The sequence below is a fragment of the Chiloscyllium plagiosum genome, unplaced genomic scaffold, assembly GCF_037043375.1.
Source record: "Chiloscyllium plagiosum isolate Xiang-an unplaced genomic scaffold, Cpla_swu_hap1 HiC_scaffold_19, whole genome shotgun sequence".
NCBI classification, from domain to species: domain Eukaryota; kingdom Metazoa; phylum Chordata; class Chondrichthyes; order Orectolobiformes; family Hemiscylliidae; genus Chiloscyllium; species Chiloscyllium plagiosum.
In genome coordinates this window covers 79,102,627-79,129,245 of record NW_028270157.1, presented here as the reverse complement: position 1 = coordinate 79,129,245, position 26,619 = coordinate 79,102,627, and the positions used below count along the sequence as shown (strand labels likewise).

Here is a 26,619-nt window from a genome sequence, read left to right as displayed (position 1 = left end):
AGGGAGAGCGACACAGCAAGGCATGCAGCATCAGGAGGGAGAGGGACACAGCAAGGCAGGCAGCATTAGGAGGGAGAGGAAGATAGCAAGGCAGACAGCATAAGGAGGGAGAGGAAGACAGCAAGGCCGGCAGTATCAGGAGGCTGGGAGAACACGGCAAGGCAGGCAGCATCAGGAGGGAGAGGAAGACAGCAAGGCAGGCAGCATCAGGAGGGAGAGGAACACAGCAAGGCAGGCAGCATCAGGAGCAAGAGGAACACAGCAAGGCAGGCAGTATCAGGAGGGAGATGGACACAGCAAGGCAGGCAGTATCAGGAGGGAGAGGGACACAGCAAGGCAGGCAGTATCAGGAGGGTGAGGAAGACAGCAAGGCAGGCAGTATCAGGAGGGAGAGGGACACAGCAAGGCAGGCAGCATCAGGAGGCTGCGAGAACCCAGCAAGGCAGGCAGCATTTGGTAGGAGATAAACACAGCAAGGCAGGCAGTATCAGGAGGCTGGGAGAACACGGCAAGGCAGGCAGCATCTGGAGGGAGAGGAAGACAGCAAGGCAGGCAGCATCAGGAGGGAGAGGGACACAGCAAGGCAGGCAATTTCAGGAGGGAGAGGGACACAGCAAGGCAGGCAGCATTAGGAGGGAGATAAACACAGCAAGGCTGGCAGTATCAGGAGGGAGAGGAAGATAACAAGGCAGGCAGCATCAGGAGGGAGAGGAACACAGCAAGGCAGGCAGCATCAGGAGGGAGATGAACACAGCAAGGCAGGCAGCATTAGGATTGAGATAAACACAGCAAAGCAGGCAGTATCAGGTGGGCGAGGGACACAGCAAGGCAGGCAGCATCAGGAGGGAGAGTGACACAGCAAGGCAGGCAGCATCAGGAGGGAGAGGAACACAGCAAGGAAGGCAGCATCAGGAGGCTGGGGGAACACAGCAAGGCAGGCAGTATCAGGAGGGAGAGGGACACAGCAAGGCAGGCAGCCTTAGGAGGGAGATAAACACAGCAAGGCAGACAGCATCAGGAGGGAGAGGGACACAGCAAGGCAGGCAGCATCAGGAGGGAGATGAACACAGCAAGGCAGGCAGCATTAGGATTGAGATAAACACAGCAAAGCAGGCAGTATCAGGTGGGAGAGGGACACAGCAAGGCAGGCAGCATCAGGAGGGAGAGTGACACAGCAAGGCAGGCAGCATCAGAAGGGAGAGGAACACAGCAAGGAAGGCAGCATCAGGAGGGAGAGGGAACATAGCAAGGCAGGCAGTATCAGGAGGGAGAGGGACACAGCAAGGCAGGCAGCATCAGGAGGGAGAGGGACACAGCAAGGCAAGCAGCATTAGGAGGGAGAGGAAGATAGCAAGGCAGACAGCATAAGGAGGGAGAGGAAGACAGCAAGGCCGGCAGTATCAGGAGGCTGGGAGAACACGGCAAGGCAGGCAGCATCAGGAGGGAGAGGAAGACAGCAAGGCAGGCAGCATCAGGAGGGAGAGGAACAAAGCAAGGCAGGCAGCATCAGGAGCGAGAGGAACACAGCAAGGCAGGCAGTATCAGGAGGGAGATGGACACAGCAAGGCAGGCAGTATCAGGAGGGAGAGGGACACAGCAAGGCAGGCAGGATCAGGAGGGAGAGGAAGACAGCAAGGCAGGCAGCATCTGGAGGGAGAGGGACACAGCAAGGCAGGCAGCATCAGGAGGCTGGGGGACACAGCAAGGCAGGCAGAATCAGGAGAAAGAGGAACACAGCAAGGCAGGCAGCATCAGGAGGGAGAGGAACACAGCAAGGCAGGCAGTATCAGGAAGGAGAGGAAGACAGCAAGGCAGGCAGCATCAGGAGGCTGGGTGAACACAGCAAGGCAGGCAGCATGAGGAAGGAGATAAACACAGCATGGCAGGCAGCATCAGGAGGGAGAGGAAGACAGCAAGGCAGGCAGTATCAGGAGGGAGAGGAAGACAGCAAGGCAGGCAGCATCAGGAGGCTGGGTGAACACAGCAAGGAAGGCAGCATCAGGAGGGATAGGAAGACAGCAAACAGGCAGTATCAGGAGGGAGAGGGACACAGCAAGGCAGGCAGTATCAGGAGGCTGGGAGAACACGGCAAGAGAGGCAGCATCAGGAGGGAGAGGAAGACAGCAAGGCAGGCAGCATCAGGTGGGAGAGGAACACAGCAAGGCAGGCAGTATCAGGAGGGAGGGGAACACAGCAAGGCAGGCAATATCAGGAGGGATAGGGGCACACCAAGGCAGGCAGCATTAGGAGGGAGATAAACACAGCAAGGCAGGCGGCATCAGGTGGGAGAGGAACACAGCAAGGCAGGCAGCATCAGGAGGGAGAGGGACACAGCAAGGCAGGCAGTATCAGGAGGGATAGGGGCACAGCAAGGCAGGCAGCATTAGGAGGGAGATAAACACAGCAAGGCAGGCAGCATCAGGAGGGAGAGGAACACAGCAAGGCAGGCAGCATCAGGAGGGAGAGGGATACAGCAAGGCAGGCAGTATCAGGAGGGATAGGGGCACAGCAAGGCAGGCAGCATTAGGAGGGAGATAAACACAGCAAGGCAGGCAGCATCAGGAGGGAGAGGAACACAGCAAGGCAGGCAGCATCAGGAGGGAGAGGGACACAGCAAGGCAGGCAGCATCAGGAAGCTGGGGGAACACAGCAAGGCAGGCAGTATCAGGAGGGAGAGGGACACAGCTGGGCAGGCAGCATCAGGAGGGAGAGGGACACAGCAATGCAGGCAGCATCAGGGGGGAGAGGGAAAACAGCAAGGCAGGCAGTAACAGGAGGGAGAGTGACACAGCAAGGCAGGCAGTATCAGGAGGGAGAGGAACACAGCAAGGCAGGCAGTATCAGGAGGGAGAGGGACACAGCAAGGCAGGCAGCATTAGGCGGGAGATAAACACAGCAAGGCAGACAGCCTCAGGAGGGAGAGGGACACAGCAAGGCAGGCAGCATCAGGAGGGAGAGGAACACAGCAAGGCAGGCAGTATCAGGAGGGAGAGGAACACAGCAAGGCAGGCAGCATTAGGAGGGAGAGGAACACAGCAAGGCAGGCAGCATCAGGAGGGAAAGGAAGACAGCAAGGCAGGCAGCATCAGGAGGGAGAGGAACACAGCAAGGCAGGCAGTATCAGGAGGGAGAGGGACACAGCAAGGCAGGCAGTACCAGGAGGGAGAGGAAGACAGCAAGGCAGACAGCATAAGGAGGGAGAGGAAGACAGCAAGGCAGGCAGTATCAGGAGGCTGGGAGAACACGGCAAGGCAGGCAGCATCAGGAGGGAGAGGAAGACAGCAAGGCAGGCAGCATCAGGAGGGAGAGGAACACAGCAAGGCAGGCAGCATCAGGAGCGAGAGGAACACAGCAAGGCAGGCAGTATCAGGAGGGAGATGGACACAGCAAGGCAGGCAGTATCAGGAGGGAAAGGGACACAGCAAGGCAGGCAGGATCAGGAGCGAGAGGAAGACAGCAAGGCAGGCAGCATCTGGAGGGAGAGGGACCCAGCAAGGCAGGCAGCATCTGGAGGGAGAGGGACACAGCAAGGCAGGCAGCATCTGGAGGGAGAGGGACCCAGCAAGGCAGGCAGCATCAGGAGAGAGAGCAACACTGCAAAGCAGGCAGCATCAGGAGGGAGAGGAACACAGCAAGGCAGGCAGTATCAGGAAGGAGAGGAAGACAGCAAGGCAGGCAGCATTAGGAAGGAGATAAACACAGCATGGCAGGCCGCATCAGGAGGGAGAGGAAGACAGCAAGGCAGGCAGTATCAGGAGGGAGAGGAAGACAGCAAGGCAGGCAGCATCAGGAGGCTGGGTGAACACAGCAAGGCAGGCAGCATTAGGAAGGAGATAAACACAGCATGGCAGGCCGCATCAGGAGGGAGAGGAAGACAGCAAGGCAGGCAGTATCAGGAGGGAGAGGAAGACAGCAAGGCAGGCAGCATCAGGAGGGAGAGGAAGACAGCAAGGCAGGCAGCATCAGGAGGCTGGGTGAACACAGCATGGAAGGCAGCATCAGGAGGGAGAGGGACACAGCAAGGCAGGCAGCATCAGGAGGCTGGGGGAACACAGCAAGGCAGGCAGTATCAGGAGGGAGAGTGACCCAGCAAGGCAGGCAGTATCAGGAGGGACAGGGACACAGCTAGGCAGGCAGCATCAGGAGGGAGAGGAACACAGCAAACAGGCAGCATCAGGAGGGAGAGGAACACAGCAAACAGGCAGTATCAGGAGGGATAGGGACACAGCAAGTCAGGCAGTATCAGGAGGCTAGGAGAACACGGCAAGACAGGCAGCATCAGGAGGGAGAGGAAGACAGCAAGGCAGACAGCATCAGGAGGGAGAGGGACACAGCAAGGCAGGCAGTATCAGGAGGGATAGGGACACAGCAAGGCAGGCAGCATTAGGAGGGAGATAAACACAGCAAGGCAGGCAGCATCAGGTGGGAGAGGAACACAGCAAGGCAGGCAGCATCAGGAGGGAGAGGAACACAGCAAGGCAGGTAGCATCAGGTGGGAGAGGAACACAGCAAGGCAGGCAGCATCAGGAGGGAGAGGAACACAGCAAGGCAGGCAGCATCAGGAGGCTGGGGGAACACAGCAAGGCAGGCTGTATCAGGAGGGAGAGTGACACAGCAAGGCAGGCAGTATCAGGAGGGAGAGGGACACTGCTGGGCAGGCAGCATCAGGAGGGAGAGGGACACAGCAATGCAGGCAGCATCAGGAGGGAGAGGGAAAACAGCAAGGCAGGCAGTAACAGGAGGGAGAGTGACACTGCTGGGCAGGTAGCATCAGGAGGGAGAGTGACACAGCAAAGCAGGCAGCATCAGGAGGGAGAGGAACACAGCAAGGCAGGCAGTATCAGGAAGGAGAGGAAGACAGCATGGCAGGCAGCATTAGGAAGGAGATAAACACAGCATGGCAGGCCGCATCAGGAGGGAGAGGAAGACAGCAAGGCAGGCAGTATCAGGAGGGAGAGGAAGACAGCAAGGCAGGCAGCATCAGGAGGCTGGGTGAACACAGCAAGGCAGGCAGCATTAGGAAGGAGATAAACACAGCAAGGCAGGCAGCATCAGGAGGGAGAGGAACACAGCAAGGCAGGCCGCATCAGGAGGGAGAGGAAGACAGCAAGGCAGGCAGCATCAGGAGGCTGGGTGAACACAGCAAGGAAGGCAGCATCAGGAGGGAGAGGAACACAGCAAACAGGCAGCATCAGGAGGGAGAGGAACACAGCAAACAGGCAGTATCAGGAGGGATCGGGACACAGCAAGTCAGGCAGTATCAGGAGGCTGGGAGAACACGGCAAGACAGGCAGCATCAGGAGGGAGAGGAAGACAGCAAGGCAGACAGCATCAGGAGGGAGAGGGACACAGCAATGCAGGCAGTATCAGGAGGGATAGGGACACAGCAAGGCAGGCAGCATTAGGAGGGAGATAAACACAGCAAGGCAGGCAGCATCAGGTGGGAGAGGAACACAGCAAGGCAGGCAGCATCAAGAGGGAGAGGAACACAGCAAGGCAGGTAGCATCAGGAGGGAGAGGGACACAGCAAGGCAGGCAGCATCAGGAGGCTGGGGGAACACAGCAAGGCAGGCAGTATCAGGAGGGAGAGTGACACAGCAAGGCAGGCAGTATCAGGAGGGAGAGGGACACTGCTGGGCAGGCAGCATCACGAGGGAGAGGGACACAGCAATGCAGGCAGTATCAGGAGGGAGAGGGACACAGCAAGGCAGGCAGCCTTAGGAGGGAGATAAACACAGCAAGGCAGACAGCATCAGGAGGGAGAGGGACACAGCAAGGCAGGCAGCATCAGGAGGGAGATGAACACAGCAAGGCAGGCAGCATTAGGATTGAGATAAACACAGCAAAGCAGGCAGTATCAGGTGGGAGAGGGACACAGCAAGGCAGGCAGCATCAGGAGGGAGAGTGACACAGCAAGGCAGGCAGCATCAGGAGGGAGAGGAACACAGCAAGGAAGGCAGCATCAGGAGGCTGGGGGAACACAGCAAGGCAGGCAGTATCAGGAGGGAGAGTGACACAGCAAGGCAGGCAGCATCAGAAGGGAGAGGAACACAGCAAGGAAGGCAGCATCAGGAGGGAGAGGGAACATAGCAAGGCAGGCAGTATCAGGAGGGAGAGGGACACAGCAAGGCAGGCAGCATCAGGTGGGAGAGGAACACAGCAAGGCAGGCAGTATCAGGAGGGAGAGCGACACAGCAAGGCATGCAGCCATCAGGAGGGAGAGGGACACAGCAAGGCAGGCAGCATTAGGAGGGAGAGGAAGATAGCAAGGCAGACAGCATAAGGAGGGAGAGGAAGACAGCAAGGCCGGCAGCATCAGGAGGCTGGGAGAACACGGCAAGGCAGGCAGCATCAGGTGGGAGAGGAAGACAGCAAGGCAGGCAGCATCAGGAGGCTGGGAGAACACGGCAAGGCAGACAGCATAAGGAGGGAGAGGAAGACAGCAAGGCAGGCAGCATCAGGAGGCTGGGTGAACACAGCAAGGCAGGCAGCTTTAGGAAGGAGATAAACACAGCATGACAGGCCGCATCAGGAGGGAGAGGAAGACAGCAAGGCAGGCAGTATCAGGAGGGAGAGGAAGACAGCAAGGCAGGCAGCATCAGGAGGCTGTGTGAACACAGCAAGGAAGGCAGCATCAGGAGGGAGAGGAAGACAGCAAGGCAGGCAGCATCAGGAGGGAGAGGAACACAGCAAGGCAGGCAGTATCAGGAGGGAGATGGACACAGCAAGGCAGGCAGTATCAGGAGGGAGAGGGACACAGCAAGGCAGGCAGGATCAGGAGGGAGAGGAAGACAGCAAGGCAGGCAGCATCTGGAGGGAGAGGGACACAGCAAGGCAGGCAGTATCAGGAGAGTGAGGAACACAGCAAGGCAGGCAGCATCAGGAGGGAGAGGAACACAGCAAGGCAGGCAGTATCAGGAAGGAGAGGAAGACAGCAAGGCAGGCAGCATCAGGAGGCTGGGTGAACACAGCAAGGCAGGCAGCTTTAGGAAGGAGATAAACACAGCATGACAGGCAGTATCAGGAGGGAGAGGAAGACAGCAAGGCAGGCAGCATCAGGAGGCTGGGTGAACACAGCAAGGAAGGCAGCATCAGGAGGGAGAGGAAGACAGCAAGGCAGGCAGCATCAGGAGGGATTGGGGCACACCAAGGCAGGCAGCATTAGGAGGGAGATAAACACAGCAAGGCAGGCAGCATCAGGTGGGAGAGGAACACAGCAAGGCAGGCAGCATCAGGAGGGAGAGGGACACAGCAAGGCAGGCAGTATCAGGAGGGATAGGGGCACAGCAAGGCAGGCAGCATTAGGAGGGAGACAAACACAGCAAGGCAGGCAGCATCAGGAGGGAGAGGAACACAGCAAGGCAGGCAGCATCAGGAGGGAGAGGGACACAGCAAGGCAGGCAGTAACAGGAGGGAGAGTGACACAGCAAGGCAGGCAGTATCAGTAGGGAGAGGAACACAGCAAGGCAGGCAGCATCAGGGGGGAGAGGGAAAACAGCAAGGCAGGCAGTAACAGGAGGGAGAGTGACACAGCAAGGCAGGCAGTATCAGGAGGGAGAGGGACACAGCAAGGCAGGCAGTATCAGGAGGGATAGGGACACAGCAAGGCAGGCAGCATTAGGAGGGAGATAAACACAGCAAGGCAGGCAGCATCAGGTGGGAGAGGAACACAGCAAGGCAGGCAGCATCAGGAGGGAGAGGAACACAGCAAGGCAGGCAGCATCAGGAGGGAGAGGGACACAGCAAGGCAGGCAGCATCAGGAGGCTCGGGGAACACAGCAAGGCAGGCAGTATCAGGAGGGAGAGTGACACAGCAAGGCAGGCAGTATCAGGAGGGAGAGGGACACTGCTGGGCAGGCAGCATCAGGAGGGAGAGGGACACAGCAATGCAGGCAGCATCAGGAGGGAGAGGGAAAACAGCAAGGCAGGCAGTAACAGGAGGGAGAGTGACACAGCAAGGCAGGCCGTATCAGGAGGGAGAGGAACACAGCAAGGCAGGCAGTATCAGGAGGGAGAGGGACACAGCAAGGCAGGCAGCCTTAGGAGGGAGATAAACACAGCAAGGCAGACAGCATCAGGAGGGAGAGGAACACAGCAAGGCAGGCAGCATTAGGAGGGAGAGGAACACAGCAAGGCAGGCAGCATCAGGAGGGAAAGGAAGACAGCAAGGCAGGCAGCATCAGGAGGGAGAGGAACACAGCAAGGCAGGCAGTATCAGGAGGGAGAGGGACACAGCAAGGCAGGCAGTACCAGGAGGGAGAGGAAGACAGCAAGGCAGACAGCATAAGGAGGGAGAGGAAGACAGCAAGGCAGGCAGTATCAGGAGGCTGGGAGAACACGGCAAGGCAGGCAGCATCAGGAGGGAGAGGAAGACAGCAAGGCAGGCAGCATCAGGAGAGAGAGGAACACAGCAAGGCAGGCAGCATCAGGAGCGAGAGGAACACAGCAAGGCAGGCAGTATCAGGAGGGAGATGGACACAGCAAGGCAGGCAGGATCAGGAGCGAGAGGAAGACAGCAAGGCAGGCAGCATCTGGAGGGAGAGGGACCCAGCAAGGCAGGCAGCATCAGGAGACTGGGGGACACAGCAAGGCAGACAGTATCAGGAGAGAGAGCAACACAGCAAAGCAGGCAGCATCAGGAGGGAGAGGAACACAGCAAGGCAGGCAGTATCAGGAGGCTGGGTGAACACAGCAAGGCAGGCAGCATTAGGAAGGAGATAAACACAGCATGGCAGGCCGCATCAGGAGGGAGAGGAAGACAGCAAGGCAGGCAGTTTCAGGAGGGAGAGGAAGACAGCAAGGCAGGCAGCATCAGGAGGCTGGGTGAACACAGCAAGGAAGGCAGCATCAGGAGGTAGAGGAACACAGCAAACAGGCAGCATCAGGAGGGAGAGGAACACAGCAAACAGGCAGCATCAGGAGGGAGAGGAACACAGCAAGGCAGGCAGTATCAGGAGGCTGGGAGAACACGGCAAACAGGCAGCATCAGGAGGGAGAGGAAGACAGCAAGGCAGACAGCATCAGGAGGGAGAGGAAGACAGCAAGGCAGACAGCATCAGGAGGGAGAGGGACACAGCAAGGCAGGCAGTATCAGGAGGGATAGGGACACAGCAAGGCAGGCAGCATTAGGAGGGAGATAAACACAGCAAGGCAGGCAGCATCAGGTGGGAGAGGAACACAGCAAGGCAGGCAGCATCAGGAGGGAGAGGAACACAGCAAGGCAGGCAGCATCAGGAGGGAGAGGGACACAGCAAGGCAGGCAGCATCAGGAGGCTCGGGGAACACAGCAAGGCAGGCAGTATCAGGAGGGAGAGTGACACAGCAAGGCAGGCAGTATCAGGAGGGAGAGGGACACTGCTGGGCAGGCAGCATCAGGAGGGAGAGGGACACAGCAATGCAGGCAGCATCAGGAGGGAGAGGGAAAACAGCAAGGCAGGCAGTAACAGGAGGGAGAGTGACACAGCAAGGCAGGCCGTATCAGGAGGGAGAGGAACACAGCAAGGCAGGCAGTATCAGGAGGGAGAGGGACACAGCAAGGCAGGCAGCCTTAGGAGGGAGATAAACACAGCAAGGCAGACAGCATCAGGAGGGAGAGGGACACAGCAAGGCAGGCAGCATCAGGAGCGAGAGGAACACAGCAAGGCAGGCAGTATCAGGAGGGAGAGGAACACAGCAAGGCAGGCAGCATTAGGGGGGAGAGGAACACAGCAAGGCAGGCAGCATTAGGAGGGAGAGGGACACAGCAAGGCAGGCAGCATCAGGAGGGAGAGGAAGACAGCAAAGTAGGCAGCATCAGGAGGGAGAGGAACACAGCAAGGCAGGCAGTATCAGGAGGTAGAGGGACACAGCAAGGCAGGCAGCATTAGGAGGGAGAGGAACACAGCAAGGCAGGCAGTATCAGGAGGGAGAGGAAGACAGCAAGGCAGGCAGTATCAGGAGGCTGGGTGAACACAGCAAGGCAGGCAGCATCAGGAGGGAGAGGAACACAGCAAGGCGGGCAGCATCAGGAGGGAGAGGAACACAGCAAGGCAGGCAGTACCAGGAGGGAGAGGGACACAGCAAGGCAGGCAGCATCAGGAGGGGGAGGACCACGAGGTAAAAACAATGACTGCAGATGCTGGAAACCAGATTCTGGATCAGTGGTGCTGGAAGAGCACAGCAGTTCAGGCAGCATCCAGGGAGTTTCAAAATCGACGTTTCGGGCAAAAGCCCTTCATCAGGAATAAAGGCAGAGAGCCTGAAGGGTGGAGAGATAAGCTAGAGGAGGGCGGGGGTGGGGAGAAAATAGCATAGAGTACAATGGGTGAGTGGGGGAGGAGATGAAGGTGATAGGTCAGGGAGGAGAGGGTGGAGTGGATAGGTGGAAAAGGAGCGAGGCAGATAGGACAAGTCCAGATAAGTCAAGGGGACAGTGCTGAGCTGGAACTTTGGAACTAGGGTGAGGTGGGGTTAGGGGAAATGAGGAAACTGTTGAAGTCCACATTGATGCCCTGGGGTTGAAGTGTTCCGAGGCGGAAGATGAGGCATTCTTCCTCCAGGGGTCTGGTGGTGAGGGAGCGGCGGTGAAGGAGGCCCAGGACCTCCATGTCCTCCGCAGAGTGGGAGGGGGAGTTGAAATGTTGGGCCACGGGGCGGTGTGGTTGATTGGTGCAGGTGTCCTGGAGATGTTCCCTAAAGCGCTGTGCTAGGAGGCGCCCAGTCTCCCCAATGTAGAGGAGACCGCATCGGGAGCAACGGATACAATAAATGATATTAGTGGATGTGCAGGTAAAACTTTGATGGATGTGGAAGGCTCCTTTAGGGCCTTGGATGGAGGTGAGGGAGGAGGTGTGGGCCCAGGTTTTACAGTTCCTGCGGTGGCAGGGGAAAGTGCCAGGATGGGAGGGTGGGTCGTAGGGGGGCGTGGACCTGACCAGGTAGTCACGGAGGGAACGGTCTTTGCGGAAGGCGGAGAGGGGTGGGGAGGGAAATATATCCCTGGTGGTGGGGTCTGTTTGGAGGTGGCGGAAATGTCGGCGGATGATTTGGTTTATGCGAAGGTTGGTAGGGTGGAAGGTGAGCACCAGGGGCGTTCTGCCCTTGTTGCGGTTGGAGGGGTTGGGTCTGAGAGCGGAGGTGCGGGATGTGGACGAGATGCGTTGGAGGGCATCTTTAACCACGTGGGAAGGGAAATTGCGGTCTCTAAAGAAGGAGGCCATCTGGTGTGTTCTGTGGTGGAACTGCTCCTCCTGGGAGCAGATATGGCGGAGGCGGAGGAATTGGGAATACGGGATGGCATTTTTGCAAGAGATAGGGTGGGAAGAGGTGTAATCCAGGTAGCTGTGGGAGTCGGTGGGTTTGTAAAAAATATCAGTGTCAAGTCGGTCGTCACTGATGGAGATGGAGAAGTCCAGGAAGGGGAGGGAGGTGTCAGAGATGGTCCAGGTAAATCTAAGGTCAGGGTGGAATGTGTTGGTGAAGTTGATGAGGTGGCGCCAATGCAGTCATCAATGTAGCGGAGGAAGAGGTGGGGAGTGGTGCCGGTGTAATTACGGAAGATCAACTGCTCTACGTAGCCAACAAAGAGACAGGCATAGCTGGGGCCCATACGTATGCCCATGGCTACCCCTTTGGTCTGGAGGAAGTGGGAGGATTCAAAGGAGAAATTGTTAAGGGTGAGGACCAGTTTGGCCAAACGAATGAGAGTGTCGGTGGAGGGGTACTGTTGGGAACGTCTGGAGAGGAAAAAACTGAGGGCTTGGAGGCCCTAGTCATGGCGGGTGGAGGCGTAGAGGGATTGGATATCCATGGTGAAGATCAGGCATTGGGGCCGGGGAAACGGAAGTCTTAGAGGAGGTGGAGGGCGTGGGTGGTGTCTCGAACGTATGTGGCGAGTTCCTGGACTAGGGGGGATAGGACAGTGTCGAGGTAGGTAGAGATGAGTTCAGTGTGGCAGGAGCATGCTGAGACAATGGGTCGGCCAGGGTGGTCAGGCTTGTGGATCTTGGGAAGGAGGTAGAACTGGGCAGTGCGGGGTTCCCGGACTATGAGGTTGGAAGCTGTGGGTGGGAGATCTCCTGAGGTGATGAGGTTCTGTATGGTCTGGGAGATGATGGTTTGGTCATGGGGGGGTGGGGTCATCGTTGAGGGGGCAGTAGAAAGAGATGTCCTCGAGTTGGCGTTTGGCTTCAGCGATGTAGAGGTCAGTGCGCCAGACTACCACTGCGCCCCCTTTGTCCGCTGGCTTGATGGTGAGGTCAGGATTGGAGCAGAGGGATTGGAGGGCTGCGCGTTGTGAGGGTGATAGGTTAGAGTGGGGGAGTGGGGTCGACAGGTTGAGGCGGTTAATGTCCCGGCGGCAGTTGGAAATGAAGAGGTCGAGGGCAGGTAATAGGCCAGCACGGGGTGTCCAGGTGGATGCAGTGTGTTGGAGGTGGGCGAAGGGGTCCTCGGAAGATGGGCGGGAATCCTGATTGTGAAAGTAAGCTCGGATGTGGAGGCGACGGAAGAATTGTTCGATGTCACGGCGTGTATTAAATTCATTGATGCGTGGACGGAGGGGGACAAAGGTGAGTCCTTTGCTGAGGACTGATCGTTCGTCCTCAGTGAGGGGGAGGTCTGGGGGGATGGTGAAAACTCGGCAGGGCTGGAAGCTGGGAGCTGGTGTGGGTATAGAGCTGGGAGTGGGGTCGGACCCAGTACCTGGAGTGGGTGTGGTGGTGGGGGGAATGGGGGTGGAGTCATGAGCAGGGGTAGTGTTCAGCATCAGGAGGGAGAGGGAACACAGCAAGGCAGGCAGCAGCAGGAGGAGGGATTGCGTTGATGCTGCCTGCATTGCTGTGTTCTTCCAGCCTCCTGCCTCTATCTAGCATTGCTACATAGCCAGGCTTTACTGACCAGCCCTAATTGTACTTGGTGTTTTCTTGGCAACTGATACTTTGGGTCAGGAGTCACATATGGGTCTGATTGGATAGGGACTTGAAATTTCCTCCCTAGTGGGTCATAGGACAAACAGCATACCATTCAGTTCCTTGAGCAGCACCTGCTTTCTTAGCAGCCCAGTTTCAATTCTACCATCGAACTGTCTGTGTGAAGTTTGCACATTCTCCTCATGGATGTGTAGCTTTACTTCAGGTGCTCTGCTTTCCTCCCATCGTCGGTGTGCAGGTTAGGTGGGTTGGCCATGGGAAATGTGGTGGTACAGGGATAAGATAAGGGCCTGGTTTGGGTGGACTGCTCTTCGGGGGATTGGTGCAAATGGGTAATGGCTGAATGGCCTCTTTCTGCATGGCAGGGGGTTCTATGATTCAAACACTCTACCCCAGAAGACTATGGAGATAGTCTTTGAGTATGGTTAAAGATTTGATTAACTGTGGTGTACAGGATTATGAGATGAGCAAAAAGGCATTGAATTGTTCAATCAGCTGTGATTATACCCTTATCATGACGTCTGTCATTCTATGAAATCCGGGGTAAGCTGTAAAATTGACTCAACTTTTTCATCCACATGGGGAAGCTTTGAAGAATTTCTGACCAGAACTTCAGCTGATCAGGTGCATTTGGTGAAATGTTTCTTACACAGATTATTTTATTCCATTGCAGGAAAGAGAGAAAAGCCTGAAAAAGGAGTGAGGCCCCTCATCACATAACTTCACCCTCTGCAATGTTTTGCAATAATTCTGCAATTTGAAAATGAGTTTTTAAATCACAGGTTATTTTACATTGATGTGTAGGTTAGGAAAATGCAAAATTGAATAATATTAAAATCTTTATTAATCAACATTGTTCAAAATAGTTGAATCTTGTGGCTTTATTCTCAATTTCCCTGTATCTCACATATATAGAGAGAGAAAACAGGCTCTGATGAAGGAATTTGAGCAGTTAGGGGCTAAATGAGAAAGCAGAACCAAAAATACACAATCTCCCGATTATTATGTGAGCCACAAGCTAATTGATAACGCAATTAAAGAGGTAAGCAAATGGCTCAAAGATTGATGTGGGAGAAAATGTGTTTGAATTCATGGGACATTGACACCAAGGCTAGGGAAGGAGATAGCTGTTCCAATGGGATGGGCTCCACCTGATCACGCTGGGATTAGAGTCCTGGTGAATTGCATAACTGGCACTGTTAGGGCTTTAAACCAAATAGTGGAGGGGTGGGTTTCATTGCATAGAAAATTATAAAATCAAAGATAAAGGAGAAGGTGGATTGCAGGTTAGTGATTGGACAACTACTATCAAGAAAATAAAAGGGACAAAATGTTTGAAAGTCATATTGTACCATGGAACGATAAGAGTTAGGGCAACTCAATAATAAAACAATAGAGTCATAGAGATGTACAGCACGGAAACAGACCTTTGTGTTCAACCCGTCCACGCCGACCAGATATCCCAATCCAATCTAGTCCCACCTGCCAGCACCCGGCCCATATCCCTCCACACCCTTCCTATTCATATACCCGTCCAGATGCCTCTTAAATGTTGCAATTGTACCAGTTTCCTCCACTTCCTCTGGTAGCTCACTCCATACACGTACCACCCTCAGTGTGAAAATGTTGTCCCTTAGCTGTCTTTTATCTTTCCCGCAAGAGGATTGTAATCCGTGTACACAACCGTCTCTGACACATTGTTCTGACATACCCATTAAAATGTAAGGCCATACCAAACTCAATAGTTCCTTTTCAATTGTGGAGTATTTCCTTTGGTGGATGTGGAGTTTCTTTGAAAAGTAACCACCTGGCAGTTCAATCCCATCCTCATCTTCCTGGAGTACAGCTCCAATCCGATGTCACTCGCATCGATAGTGACTTTAAAAGGTTTTGAAAAGTTTGGTGTAAGTAAAACTGGTTTGGTGGTTAATATTGATTTCAAATGGTCGAATGCCTCCTGACATAGTTCTGTCCACCGAAACTTTGTGTTCTTCTTCAGCAAATCGGTTAACAGTGCCACCACACTGCTGAGGTTTGGAACAAACTTCCGATAGAATCCGCTGAGTCCAAAGAATTGAAGCACCTCTTTCTTAGAGTTTGGTTGTGGAAATTCCTCAATAGCCTTCGTCTTTGTGTTCCGAGGGGTCAACCTTCCTTGACCAATGTTATGTCCCAAGAACATCACCTCTGCTTTTGCGAATCCCATTTGGTTTAAGTTTATTACCAGTTTTGCTTCTCGTAATCGTTCAAAGAGCTCTGCTGCTGTTCCATGTGATCTTTCCAGGACTTATGTATTTGGAAAGGAAAGGACTGATTAGGGATAGTCAACATGGCTTTGTGCGTGGGAAATCATGTCTCACAAACTTGATTGAGTTTTTTGAAGAAGTAACAAAGAAGATTGATGAGGGCAGAGCAGTCAATGTGATCTATATGGACTTCATAGAACATAGAAGTATACAGCTCAGTACAGGCCCTTTGGCCCTCAATGTTGCGCCGATCCAAGCCCACCTAACCTACACTAGCCCACTATCCTCCATATGCCTATCCAATGCCCGCTTAAATGCCCATAAAGAGGGAGAGTCCACCACTGCTACTGGCAGGGCATTCCATGAACTCACGACTCGCTGAGTAAAGAACCTACCCCTAACATCTGTCCTATACCTACCCCCCCTTAATTTAAAGCTATGCCCCCTTGTAATAGCTGACTCCATACGTGGAAAAAGGTTCTCACTGTCGACCCTATCTAAACCCCTAATCATCTTGTACACCTCTATCAAGTCACCCCTAAACCTTCTTTTCTCCAATGAAAACAGCCCCAAGTGCCTCAGCCTTTCCTCATACGATCTTCCTACCATACCAGGCAACATCCTGGTAAACCTCCTCTGCACCCGTTCCAGTGCCTCCACATCCTTCCTCTAGTATGGCGACCAAAACTGCACACAATACTCCAGATGCGGCCACACCAGAGTCTTATATAACTGCAACATGATCTCAGTGCTCCGGAACTCAATTCCTCTACCAATAAAAGCCAGTACGCCATATGCCTTCTTCACCGCACTATTTACCTGGGTGGCAACTTTCAGAGATCTGTGTACATGGACACCAAGATCCCCCTGCTCATCCACACTACCGACCATTAGCCCAGTACCCCGTCTTTTTGTTACTCGTACCAAAGTGAATCACCTCACATTTACCTACATTGAACTCCATTTGCCACCTTTCTGCCCAGCTCTGCAACTTATCTATATCCTGCTGTAACCTGACACATCCTTCCTCACTGTCAACATCTCCACCGACTTTCGTATCATCCACAAACTTGCTCACCCAACCTTCTAGCACCTCCTCCAGGTCATTTATAAAAATGACAAACAGCAATGGTCCCAAAACAGATCCTTGCGGAACACCGCTAGTAACTGCACTCCAAGATGAACCTTTACCATCAACTACTACCCTCTGTCTTCTTCCAGCCAGTCAATTCCTAATCCAAACCTCCAACTCACCCTCAATGCCATACCTCCGTATTCTTTGCAGTAGCCTACCATGGGGAACCTTATCAAAAGCCTTACTAAAATCCAAATACACCACATCTACCGCTTTCCCCTCGTTCACCTCCTTAGTCACCTTCTCAAAGAATTCAATAAGGTTTGTGAGGCACGACCTGCCCTTCACAAAATCATGCTGACTATCCTTGATCACATTATTCCTATCCAGATGTTCATAAATCCTATCCCTTACAATTCTCTCTAAGACTTTGCCCACAACAGAAGTGAGACTCACTGGCCTATAGTTACTAGGGTTATCCCTACTCCCCTTCTTGAACAAGGGAACCACATTTGCTATCCTCCAGTCTTCTGGCACTATTCCTGTAGACAACGAGGACATAAAAATCAAGGCCAATGGCTCTGCAATCTCCTCCCTTGCTTCCCAGAGAATCCTAGGATAAATGCCATCAGGCCCAGGGGACTTATCTATTTTCACCCTTTCCAGAATTTCCAACACCTCTTCCCTACATACCTCAAAGCCATCCATTTTAATTCATTGTGACTCAATATTCAATTCGGCAACAATGTCCTGTTCCTGAGTGAATACTGACGAAAAGTATTCATTCAATGTCTCCCCAATCTCTTCAGCCTCCACACGCAACTTCCCATTACTATCCTTGACTGGACCTATTCCTACCCTAGTCGTTCTTTTATTGCTGACATACCTATAGACTTCAGTCAGGCTTTCGACAAGGTTCCCCATGGGAGACTGATTAGCAAGGTTAGATCTCATGGAATACAGGGAGAACTAGCCATTTGGATACAGAACTGGCTCAAAGGTAGAAGACAGAGGGTGGTGGTGGTGGAGGGTTGTTTTTCAGACTGGAGGCCTGTGACCAGTAGAGTGCCACAAGGATCGGTGCTGGGCCCTCTAATTTTTGTCATTTACATTAATGATTTGAATGCGTGCATAAGAGGTAGAGTTAGTAAGTTTGCAGATGACACCAAAATTGGAGGTGTAGTGGACAGTGAAGAAAGTTACCTCAGATTACAACAGGATCTCGACCAGATGGGCCAATGGGCTGAGAAGAGGCAGATGGAGGTTAATTTAGATAAATGCGAGGTGTTGCATTTTGGGAAAGCAAATCTTAGCAGGACTTATACACTTAATGGTAAAGTCCTAAGGGAGTGTTGCTGAACAAAGAGACCTTGGAGTGCAGGTTCATAGCTCCCTGAAAGTGGAATCACAGGTAGATAGGATAGTGAAGAAGGCATTTGGTATGCTTTCCTTTATTGGTCAGAGTATTGAGTACAGGAGTTGGGAGGTCATGTTGTGGCTGTACAGGACATTGGTTAGGCCACTTTTGGAATATTGTGTGCAATTCTGGTCTTCCTATCGGAAAGATGTTGTGAAACTTGAAAATTTCAGAAAAGATTTACAAGGATGTTACCAGGGTTGGAGGGTTTGAGCTATAGGGAGAGGCTGAACAGGCTGGTGCTGTTTTCCCTGGAGCATCAGAGGCTGAGGGGTGACCTTATAGAGGTTCATAAAATCATGAGGGGCATGGATAGGATAAGTAGACACAGTCTCTTCTCTAAGGTGAGGGAGTCCAGAACTAGAGGGTATAGGTTTAGGGTGAGAGGGGAAAGATATAAAAGAGACCTAAGGGGCAACTTTTTCAAGCAGAGGGTGGTACGTGTATAGAATGAGCTGCCAGAGGATGTGGCGGAGGCTGGTACAATTGCAACATTTAAGAGGCATTTGGATGGGTATATGAATAGGAAGGGTTTGGAATGATATGGGCCGGGTGCTGGCAGGTGGGACTAGGTTGGGTTGGGATATCTGGTCGGCATGGGCGGGTTGGACATAAGGGTCTGTTTCTATGCTGTACATTTCTGAGTCGATGACTGGAACCTCCTTAGTGCAGATGGTTTGGATAAAGCCGTTCTGTCAGGTGTGTTCAGGAGGGTTTCCTTACTCAGTATGTAGACAGACCGACAAAGGGAGAGGCCATTTTGGATTTGGTGCTCAGCAATGAACCAGGACAGGTGTCAGATCTCATGGTGGGAGAACAGTTTGGTGACAGTGATCACAACTGCCTCACATTTACCACAGCTTTGAAGAGAGAAAGGTGCAGTTACCAAGGGCAGATATTTAATTGGGGAAAAGGAAATTATGACACTATCAGACAGGAGTTGGAAAGTACAGGCTGGGAGCAATTGTTCCACAGAAAGGGCACAGCAGTCATGTGCAGACTATTTAAGGAGCAGTTGTTGCGAGTGATGCAAGAATTTGTCCCTCTGTGACAGGTAAGAAGGGGTAAGATTAAGGAACTTTGGATGACGAGAACAGAGGAACTTCTTGTCAAAAAGAGGACCAGTGGGGTTCTGTCCTGGTCCTCACCTACCACCCCACCAACCTCCATATACATCGTATCATCCGTCGTCATTTCCGCCACCTCCAAACGGACCCCACCACCAGGGATATATTTCCCTCCCCTCCCCTATCAGCGTTCCGAAAAGACCACTCCCTCCGTGACTCCCTCGTCAGGTCCACACCCCCCACCAACCCAGCCTCCACTCCCGGCACCTTCCCCTGCAACCGCAAGAAATGCAAAACTTGCACCCACACATCCCCCCCTTACCTCCCTCCAAGGCCCCAAGGGATACTTCCATATCCGCCACAAATTTACCTGCACCTCCACACACATCATTTATTGCATCCGCTGCACCCGATGTGGCCTCCTCTATATTGGGGAGACAGGCCACCTACTTGTGGAACGTTTCAGAGAACACCTCTGGGACACCCCCACCAACCAACCCAACCACCACGTGGCTCAACACTTCAATTCCCCTCCCACTCCACCAAGGACATGCAGGTCCTTGGACTCCTCCATCGCCAGACCATAGCAACACGACGGTTGGAGGAAGAGCGCCTCATCTTCCACCTAGGAACCCTCCAACTACAAGTGATGAACTCAGATTTCTCCAGTTTCCTCATTTCCCCTCCCCCCACCTTGTCTCAGTCAAATCCCTCGAACTCAGCACCACCTTCCTAACCTGCGATCTTCTTCCTGACCTCTCCGCCCCCACCCCACTCCGGCCTATCACCCTCACCTTGACCTCCCTCCACCTATAGCATTTCCAACGCCCCTCCCCCAAGTCCCTCCTCCCTACCTTTTATCTTATCCTGCTTGGCACACCCTCCTCATTCCTGAAGAAGGGCTTGTGCCCGAAACATTGATTCTCCTGTTCCTTAGATGCTGCCTGACCTGCTGCACTTTTCCAGCAACACATTTTCAGCTCTTATCTCCAGCATCTGCAGTCCTCACTTTCTCCACGAAGTCCCCAGAGCTAGACCAGATTTATCCAAGTCTGCTCCGTGAAGCGAAAAAGGAGGTTGCTAAGGTGCTGGCGAAGATCTTTGCCTCCTCACTCTCCGCGGAAGTCCTACCAGAGGATTGGAGAGAGGTGAGTGTTGTTCCTCTTTTCAAGAAGGGTAATAGGGAAATCCCTGGTCAGTCTTGCATCTCTGGTCAGCAAAGTGTTGGAAAGAATTCTGAGGGATAGGATTTATGACTATTTGGCAAAGCATAGTGTGATTATAGGCAGTCAGCATGGCTTTGTAAGGGGTAGGTCATGCCTCACAAGTCTTATTGAGTTCTTTGAGGAGGTATCAAGACAGGTTGATGAAGGTCGAGCAATGGATGTGGTGTGTATGGATTTCAGCAAGGCATTTGATAGGGTTCCCCACGGTAGGCTCATTCATAAAGTCAGGGATACAGGGAGATTTGGCTATCTGGATTCAGAATTGGTTGGCTGACAGAAGGCAGAGAGTGGTTGTAGATGGAAAGTATTCTGTCCGGAGGAGTGTTGAGTGGCGTCCCGCAGGGCTCTGTTCTTGAGCCTCTGCTCTTTGTAGTTTTTATTAATGACTTGGATGAGGAGGTTGAGGAGTGGGTTATTCATTTTCAGATGACACTAAGGTTGGAGGTGCTGTCAATAGTTTTGAGGGCTATTGCAGGCTGCAGTGCGACATAGACAGGATGCAGAGCTGGGCTGAGAAATGGCAGATGGAGTTCAACCTGGATAAATGTGAAGTGATGCATTTTGGAAGATTGAACTCGAATGCTGAATATAGGATTAAAGGCTTGATTCTTGGCAGGGTGGAGGAACAGAGGGATCTGGGTGTGCAAGTACATAGATCCCTCAAAGTTGCCACCCAAGTGGATAGGGTTGTTAAGAAAGCATATGGTGTTTTGGCTTTCATTAACGGGGGGATCGAGTTTAAGAGCCGTGAGGTTTTGCTGCAGCTCTACAAGTCCCTGGTGAGACCACACTTGGAATATTGTGTTCAGTTCTGGTCGCCCTACTATAGGAAAGATACAGAGGCTTTGGAGAGGGTGCAAAGAAGGTTTACCAGGATACTGCCTGGACTGGAGGGCTTGTCTCATGAAGAAAGGTTGAATAAGCTCGGAGTTTTCTCTCTGGAGGAAGAGAGGAGACCTCATTGAGGTATACAAGATAATGAGTGGAATAGACAGAGTCAATAGTCAGAGACGTTTCCCCAGGGTAGGATTGACTGGTACGAGGAGTCATAAGTTTGAAGATATTAGGAGGAAGGTATAAAGGAGACATCAGAGGTAGGTTCTTTACGCAGAGAGTTGTGAATGCATGGAATGCATTGCCAGTGGTGCAGGTGGAAGCAGAGTCATTTTGGACATTTAAGTGACTGCTGGACATTCACATGGATAGCAGTGAGTTGAGGGGTGCGTAGGTTAAATTATTATATCTTACATTAGGATTAAACCTCAGCAAACATTGTGGGCTGAAGGGCCAGTTCTGTGCTGTATTTTTCTATGCTGTGTACAATTGTGTAATTTGTATTGCTCATGTAGCACCCTTGGTCCTGGAGGAACACTGACTTGTTTTTACTGTATCAGTTGTATATGGTAGAAATTATAAATAAAAACCACTCTAACCTAAACCCACGTATCCCAGAAATTCCAGAGAGATTGATTGATTGATCTTCAGTTACGTAACTGCACGTCATCAGTTCAGTCAGTTTCAATAGACAATAGGTGCAGGAGTAGGCCATTCGGCCCTTCGAGCCAGCACCACCATTCATTATGACCATGGCTGGTCATCCTCAATCAGTATCCTGTTCCTGCCTTATCTCCATAACCCTTGATTTCACTATCCTTAAGAGCTGTATCCAACTCTTTCTTAAATGAATCCAGAGACTGGGCCTCCACTGCCCTCTGGGGCAGAGCATTCCACACAGCCACCACTCTCTGGGTGAAGACGTTTCTCCTCATCTCTGTCCTAAATGGCTTACCCTGTATTTTTAAGCTGTGTCCTCTGGTTCGGGACTCACCCATCAGCGGAAACATGTTTCCTGCCTCCAGAGTGTACAATCCTTTAATAATCTTATATGTCTCAATCAGATCCCCTCTCAGTCTTCTAAACTCAAGGGTATACAAGCCCAGTCGCTCCAATCTTTCAGGGTAAGGTAGTCCCACCATTCCGGGAATTGACCTCATGAAACAACTCAATAGCCAGAATGTCTTTCCTCAAATTTGGAGACCAAAACTGTGCACAATATTCCAGGTGCGGTCTCACCAGGGCCCTGTACAGTTGCAGAAGGACCTCTTTGCTTCTATACTCAATTCCTCTTGTTATGAAGGCCAGCATGCTATTAGCCTTCTTCACTACCTGCTGTACCTGCATGCTTGCCTTCATTGACTGGTGTACAAGAACACCCAGATCTCTCTGTACTGCTCCTTTACCTAACTTGACTCCATTTAGGTAGTAATCTGCCTTCCTGTTCTTGCCACCAAAGTGGATAACCACACATTTATCCACATTAAACTGCATCTGCCATGCATCTGACCACTCACCTAGCCTGTGCAGGTCACCCTGTAATCTCCTAACATCCTCCTCACATTTCACCCTGCCACCCAGCTTAGTATCATCAGCAAATTTGCTGGTATTACTTTTAATACCTTCATCTATATCATTAATGTACATTGTAAAAAGCTGCGATCCCAGTACTGATCCCTGCGGTACCCCACTGGTCACTGCCTGCCATTCCGAAAGGGAGCCGTTTATCACTACTTTGTTTCCTGTCAGCCAACCAACTTTCAATCCAAGTTAGTACTTTGCCCCCAATGCGCCCTAATTTTGCTCACTAACCTCCTATGTGGGACTTTATCAAAGGCTTTCTGAAAGTCCAGGTATACTACATCTACTGGGTCTCCCTTGTACATCCTCAAAAAATTCCAGAAGATTAGTCAAGCATGATTTCCCCTTCATAAATCCATGCTGACTCTGACCTATCCTGTTACTACTATCAAGATGTGTTGTAATTTCATCCTTTATAATAGACTCCAGCATCTTTCCCACCACTGAGGTCAGACTAACTGGTCTATAATTTCCTGCTTTCTCTCTCCCACCTTTCTTAAAAGTAGGACAACATTAGCCACCCTCCAATCCGCAGGAACTGATCCTGAATCTATCAAACTCTGGAAAATAATCACCAACGCATCCACGATTTCTAGAGCCACCTCCTTCAGTACCCTGGGGTGTAGACCATCAGGCCCCGGGGACTTATCAGCCTTCAGACCTAACAGTCTCTCCAACACCATTTCCTGTCTAATATAAATTCCCTTCAGTTCAGTCCTTCAGCCACTATTACATCTGGGAGATTGCTCGTGTCTTCCCCAGTGAACACGATCTGAAGTACCAATTCAACTCTTCTGCCATTTCTTTGTTCCTCGTAATAAATTCACCCGTTTGTCTTCAAGGGCCTAATTTTAGTCTTAGCCATTTTTTTTTCTTTTCACATACCTAAAAAAGCCTTTACTGTCCTCCTTTATATTTTTGGTCAGTTTACTTCGTACCTTATTTTTTCTTTACGTATTTCCTTCTTAGTAATCCTCTGTTGTTCTTTAAAAGCTTCCCAGTCCTCCGATTTCCCACTCACCTTTGCTATGTTATACTTTTTCCCTTTTGTCTTTATATGGTCCTTAACTTCCCTCGTCAGCCACGGCCACCCCTGCCTCCCCTTAGGATTCAAAGTTTGGGAGAAGATTTGTAGCTCGGGTGCTCTTTGTTGTGGTTCTGTTCGCTGAGCTGGGAATTTGTGTTGCAGACGTTTCGTCCCCTGTCTCGGTGACATCCTCAGTGCTTGGGAGCCTCCTGTGAAGCGCTTCTGTGATGTTTCCTCCGGCATTTATAGTGGTTTGTCTCTGCCGTTTCCAGTTGTCAGTTCCAGCTTCCGCTGCAGTGATTGGTATATTGGGTCCAGGTCGATGTGTTTGTTGATAGAATCTGTGGATGAGTGCCATGCCTTTAGGAATTCCCTGGCTGTTCTCGATTTGGCTTGCCCTATAATAGTAGTGTTGTCCCAGTCGAACTCATGTTGCTTGTTGTCTGCGTGTGTGGCTACTAAGGATAGCTGGTCGTGTCGTTTCGTGGCTAGTTGGTGTTCTTGGATATGGATCGTTAGCTGTCTTCCTGTTTGTCCTATGTAGTGTTTTGTGCAGTCCTTGCATGGGATTTTGTACACTACGTTATTTTTGCTCATGTTGGGTATCGGGTCCTTCGTTCTGGTGAGTTGTTGTCTGAGAGTGGCTGTTGGTTTGTGTGCTATTATAAGTCCTAGTGGTCGCAGTAGTCTGGCTGTCAGTTCGGAAATGCTCCTGATGTATGGTAGTGTGGCTAGTCCTTTGGGTTGTGGTATGTCCTTGTTCCGTGGTCTTTTCCTTAGGCATCTGTTGATGAAGTTGCGCGGGTATCCGTTTTTGGCGAATACCTTGTATAGGTGTTCCTCTTCTTTTTGCAGTTCTGGTGTACTGCAGTGTGTTGTGGCCCTTTTGAACAGTGTCTTGATGCAACTTCGTTTGTGTGTGTTGGGTGGTTGCTTTCGTAGTTCAGGACTTGGTCTGTGTGTGTGGCTTTCCTGTAAACCTTTGTAGTGAATTCTCCGTTTGGTGTTATCTGAACCATCACGTCTAGGAATGGGAGTTGGCTATCCTTTTCTTCCTCTCTCGTGAATTGGATTCCTGTGAGTGTGGAGTTGATGATCCGGTGTGTGTTCTCTATTTCTGTGTTTTTAATGATTACAAAGGTGTCATCCACATATCTGACCCAGAGTTTGGGTTGAATTTGCGGTAAGACAGGGCGGCACGGTGGCACAGTGGTTAGCACTGTTGCCTCACAGCGCCAGAGACCCGGGTTCAATTCCTGCCTCAGGCGACTGACTGAGTTTGCATGTTCTCCCCGTGTCTGCGTGGGTTTCCTCCGGGTGCTCCGGTTTCCTCCCACAGTCCAAAGATGTGCAGGGTCAGGTGAATTGGCCATGCTAAATTGCCCATAGTATTAGGTAAGGGGTAAAGGTAGGGGTATGGGTGGGTTGCGCTTCGGCGGGGCGGTGTGGACTTGTTGGGCCGAAGGGCCTGTTTCCACACTGTAAGTAATCTAATCTAATCTAATCTAAAAAAAAACTGTTTGTTCTAATCTTTGCATTCCCGCTTCTGCTATGAGTCCAGAGATGGGTGAGCCCATGGGTGTGCTGTTGATTTGTTCATATATTTGGTTGTTGAATGTGAAGTGTGTTGTGAGATACAGATCCAGTAGTTTGAGTATGCAGTCTTTGTTGATAGGTTCCCCGTCTTGTTGTCTGTTCTGTATGTCCAGCAGGTTGGCTATTGTTTCTCTGGCTAGGGTTTTGTCGATAGAGGTGAACAGTGCCATTATATCGAATGAGACCATAGTTTCTTCCTTGTCAATGTGTATATTTCTGATGATGTCCAAGAATTCCTGTGTTGATTGTATAGAGTGTCTGGATCCGCTGATCAGGTGTTTCAGTTTCTGCTGTAGTTCTTTAGCCAGTTTGTGTGATGGTGTCCCTGGTAGTGATACTATGGGTCTGAGTGGGATGTCTGGTTTGTGCACTTTAGGTAGTCCATAGAATCTGGGGGTGTTGTTGCTTTCAGGTTTCATTCTTTGTAGGTCAAACCTGGTTATCTGTCCGTTTTTTTTGTAGGTTCCTCAGTGTGTTGTTTATCCTATTGGTGAGCTGTGGGGTGGGGTCAACCTCCCTCTTTTCGTAGGTGTTGGTATCTGCAAGTAGTTGTTACGCTTTTTGGATGGACTCTGCTTTGTCCAGGATGACCGTCATTCTGCCTTTGTCTGCTGGTAGTATGATTATGTTCTTATCGTTTCTTAGTGATTTTAGTGCTTCCCTCTCCTTGGTGTTGAGGTTATGTGTTTGTCTTTTCCTTGTTATCAGGGGTACGATACTTTGTCTCACTGTTTGTTGTGTCTCTTCTGTCAGTCCATTGTTCCTGAGTGTGCATTCTAGTGCTGCTAGGAAGTCTGCTGTCTTGGCGTCCCTGTGGTTGTAGTTGAGTCCCTTAGCCAGTATTGTTCCTTCCATCAACTTTGGCACACTCTGGAAACACAGAGACCACTACAACACGCTGTCTCACAATCCTGGTACACACCAGGATTTGCTGCAGCTGCCCAAGCCTTGCTGTTACAGTGTCTCATCTACCTGCAGAACAACACAGGAAAGCCTGCTGTCAGGTATAACCACTTACCAGCTCCTGAGGAGCCTTTCAGCCACTTGTAGATGGACTTTGTTCACATGCTCCAACAACAAGATTGCAAATACATCCTTGTCATCATCGACATGTGGGGAATGCTTCCATCCATTTAGAGAAGAAAAGGGTAGTGCACGGGCTGTGGGAAAATGCCTCCTAAGGGACGTCATCCCCAGATTCAGGGTCCCCAGTAACACAGAAAGACAGGGGACTCGCTTCACTGATCAGCTTACGACTGGTATGAACGAGGCATTGGGGTTACTGTGGAGACACCACATCCCCTACCAACCCCAGACATCAGGCATGGTCAAGCAGATGAATGACACCCTTAAAACCACACTGAACAAGATCCCCCAAGACACAGGACTGACCTGGCCAGACGCCTTGCTGTAACTCTTTACACTATACGTGGTCAAGCAAACCGCACGACCGTACTCACCCCTTTTGAGGTGCTCATGGAGTGACGTACGCCCACCACTACCAGGTCCCCAAAGCTCTCCATGGACACAGCCCTTCCCCTAACACAAGAGGCCTTGCTGAATTATGTACAAGCCCTCAGTAGCAGCATTAATGTAAAGCATGACCAGGCCAGAGCTGTGCTGCTCACACTCCAAACACTGC

The 26,619-nt window shown here is 51.7% G+C and overlaps 1 protein-coding gene across 1 annotated transcript in view; it reads left to right on the top strand.

Annotated features, from left to right (window-relative positions):
• Positions 1-26,391, top strand: part of LOC148146842 (microtubule-actin cross-linking factor 1, isoforms 6/7-like) — a 109,071-nt gene extending 82,680 nt beyond the window's left edge. Inside the window, exon 8 of the mRNA XM_087996944.1 lies at positions 25,801-26,391. Within this exon, the coding sequence (XP_087853070.1) occupies positions 25,801-26,391 (591 nt within the window). The remainder of the gene's footprint in view (positions 1-25,800) is intronic.
• Positions 26,392-26,619: the final 228 nt, after the last annotated feature.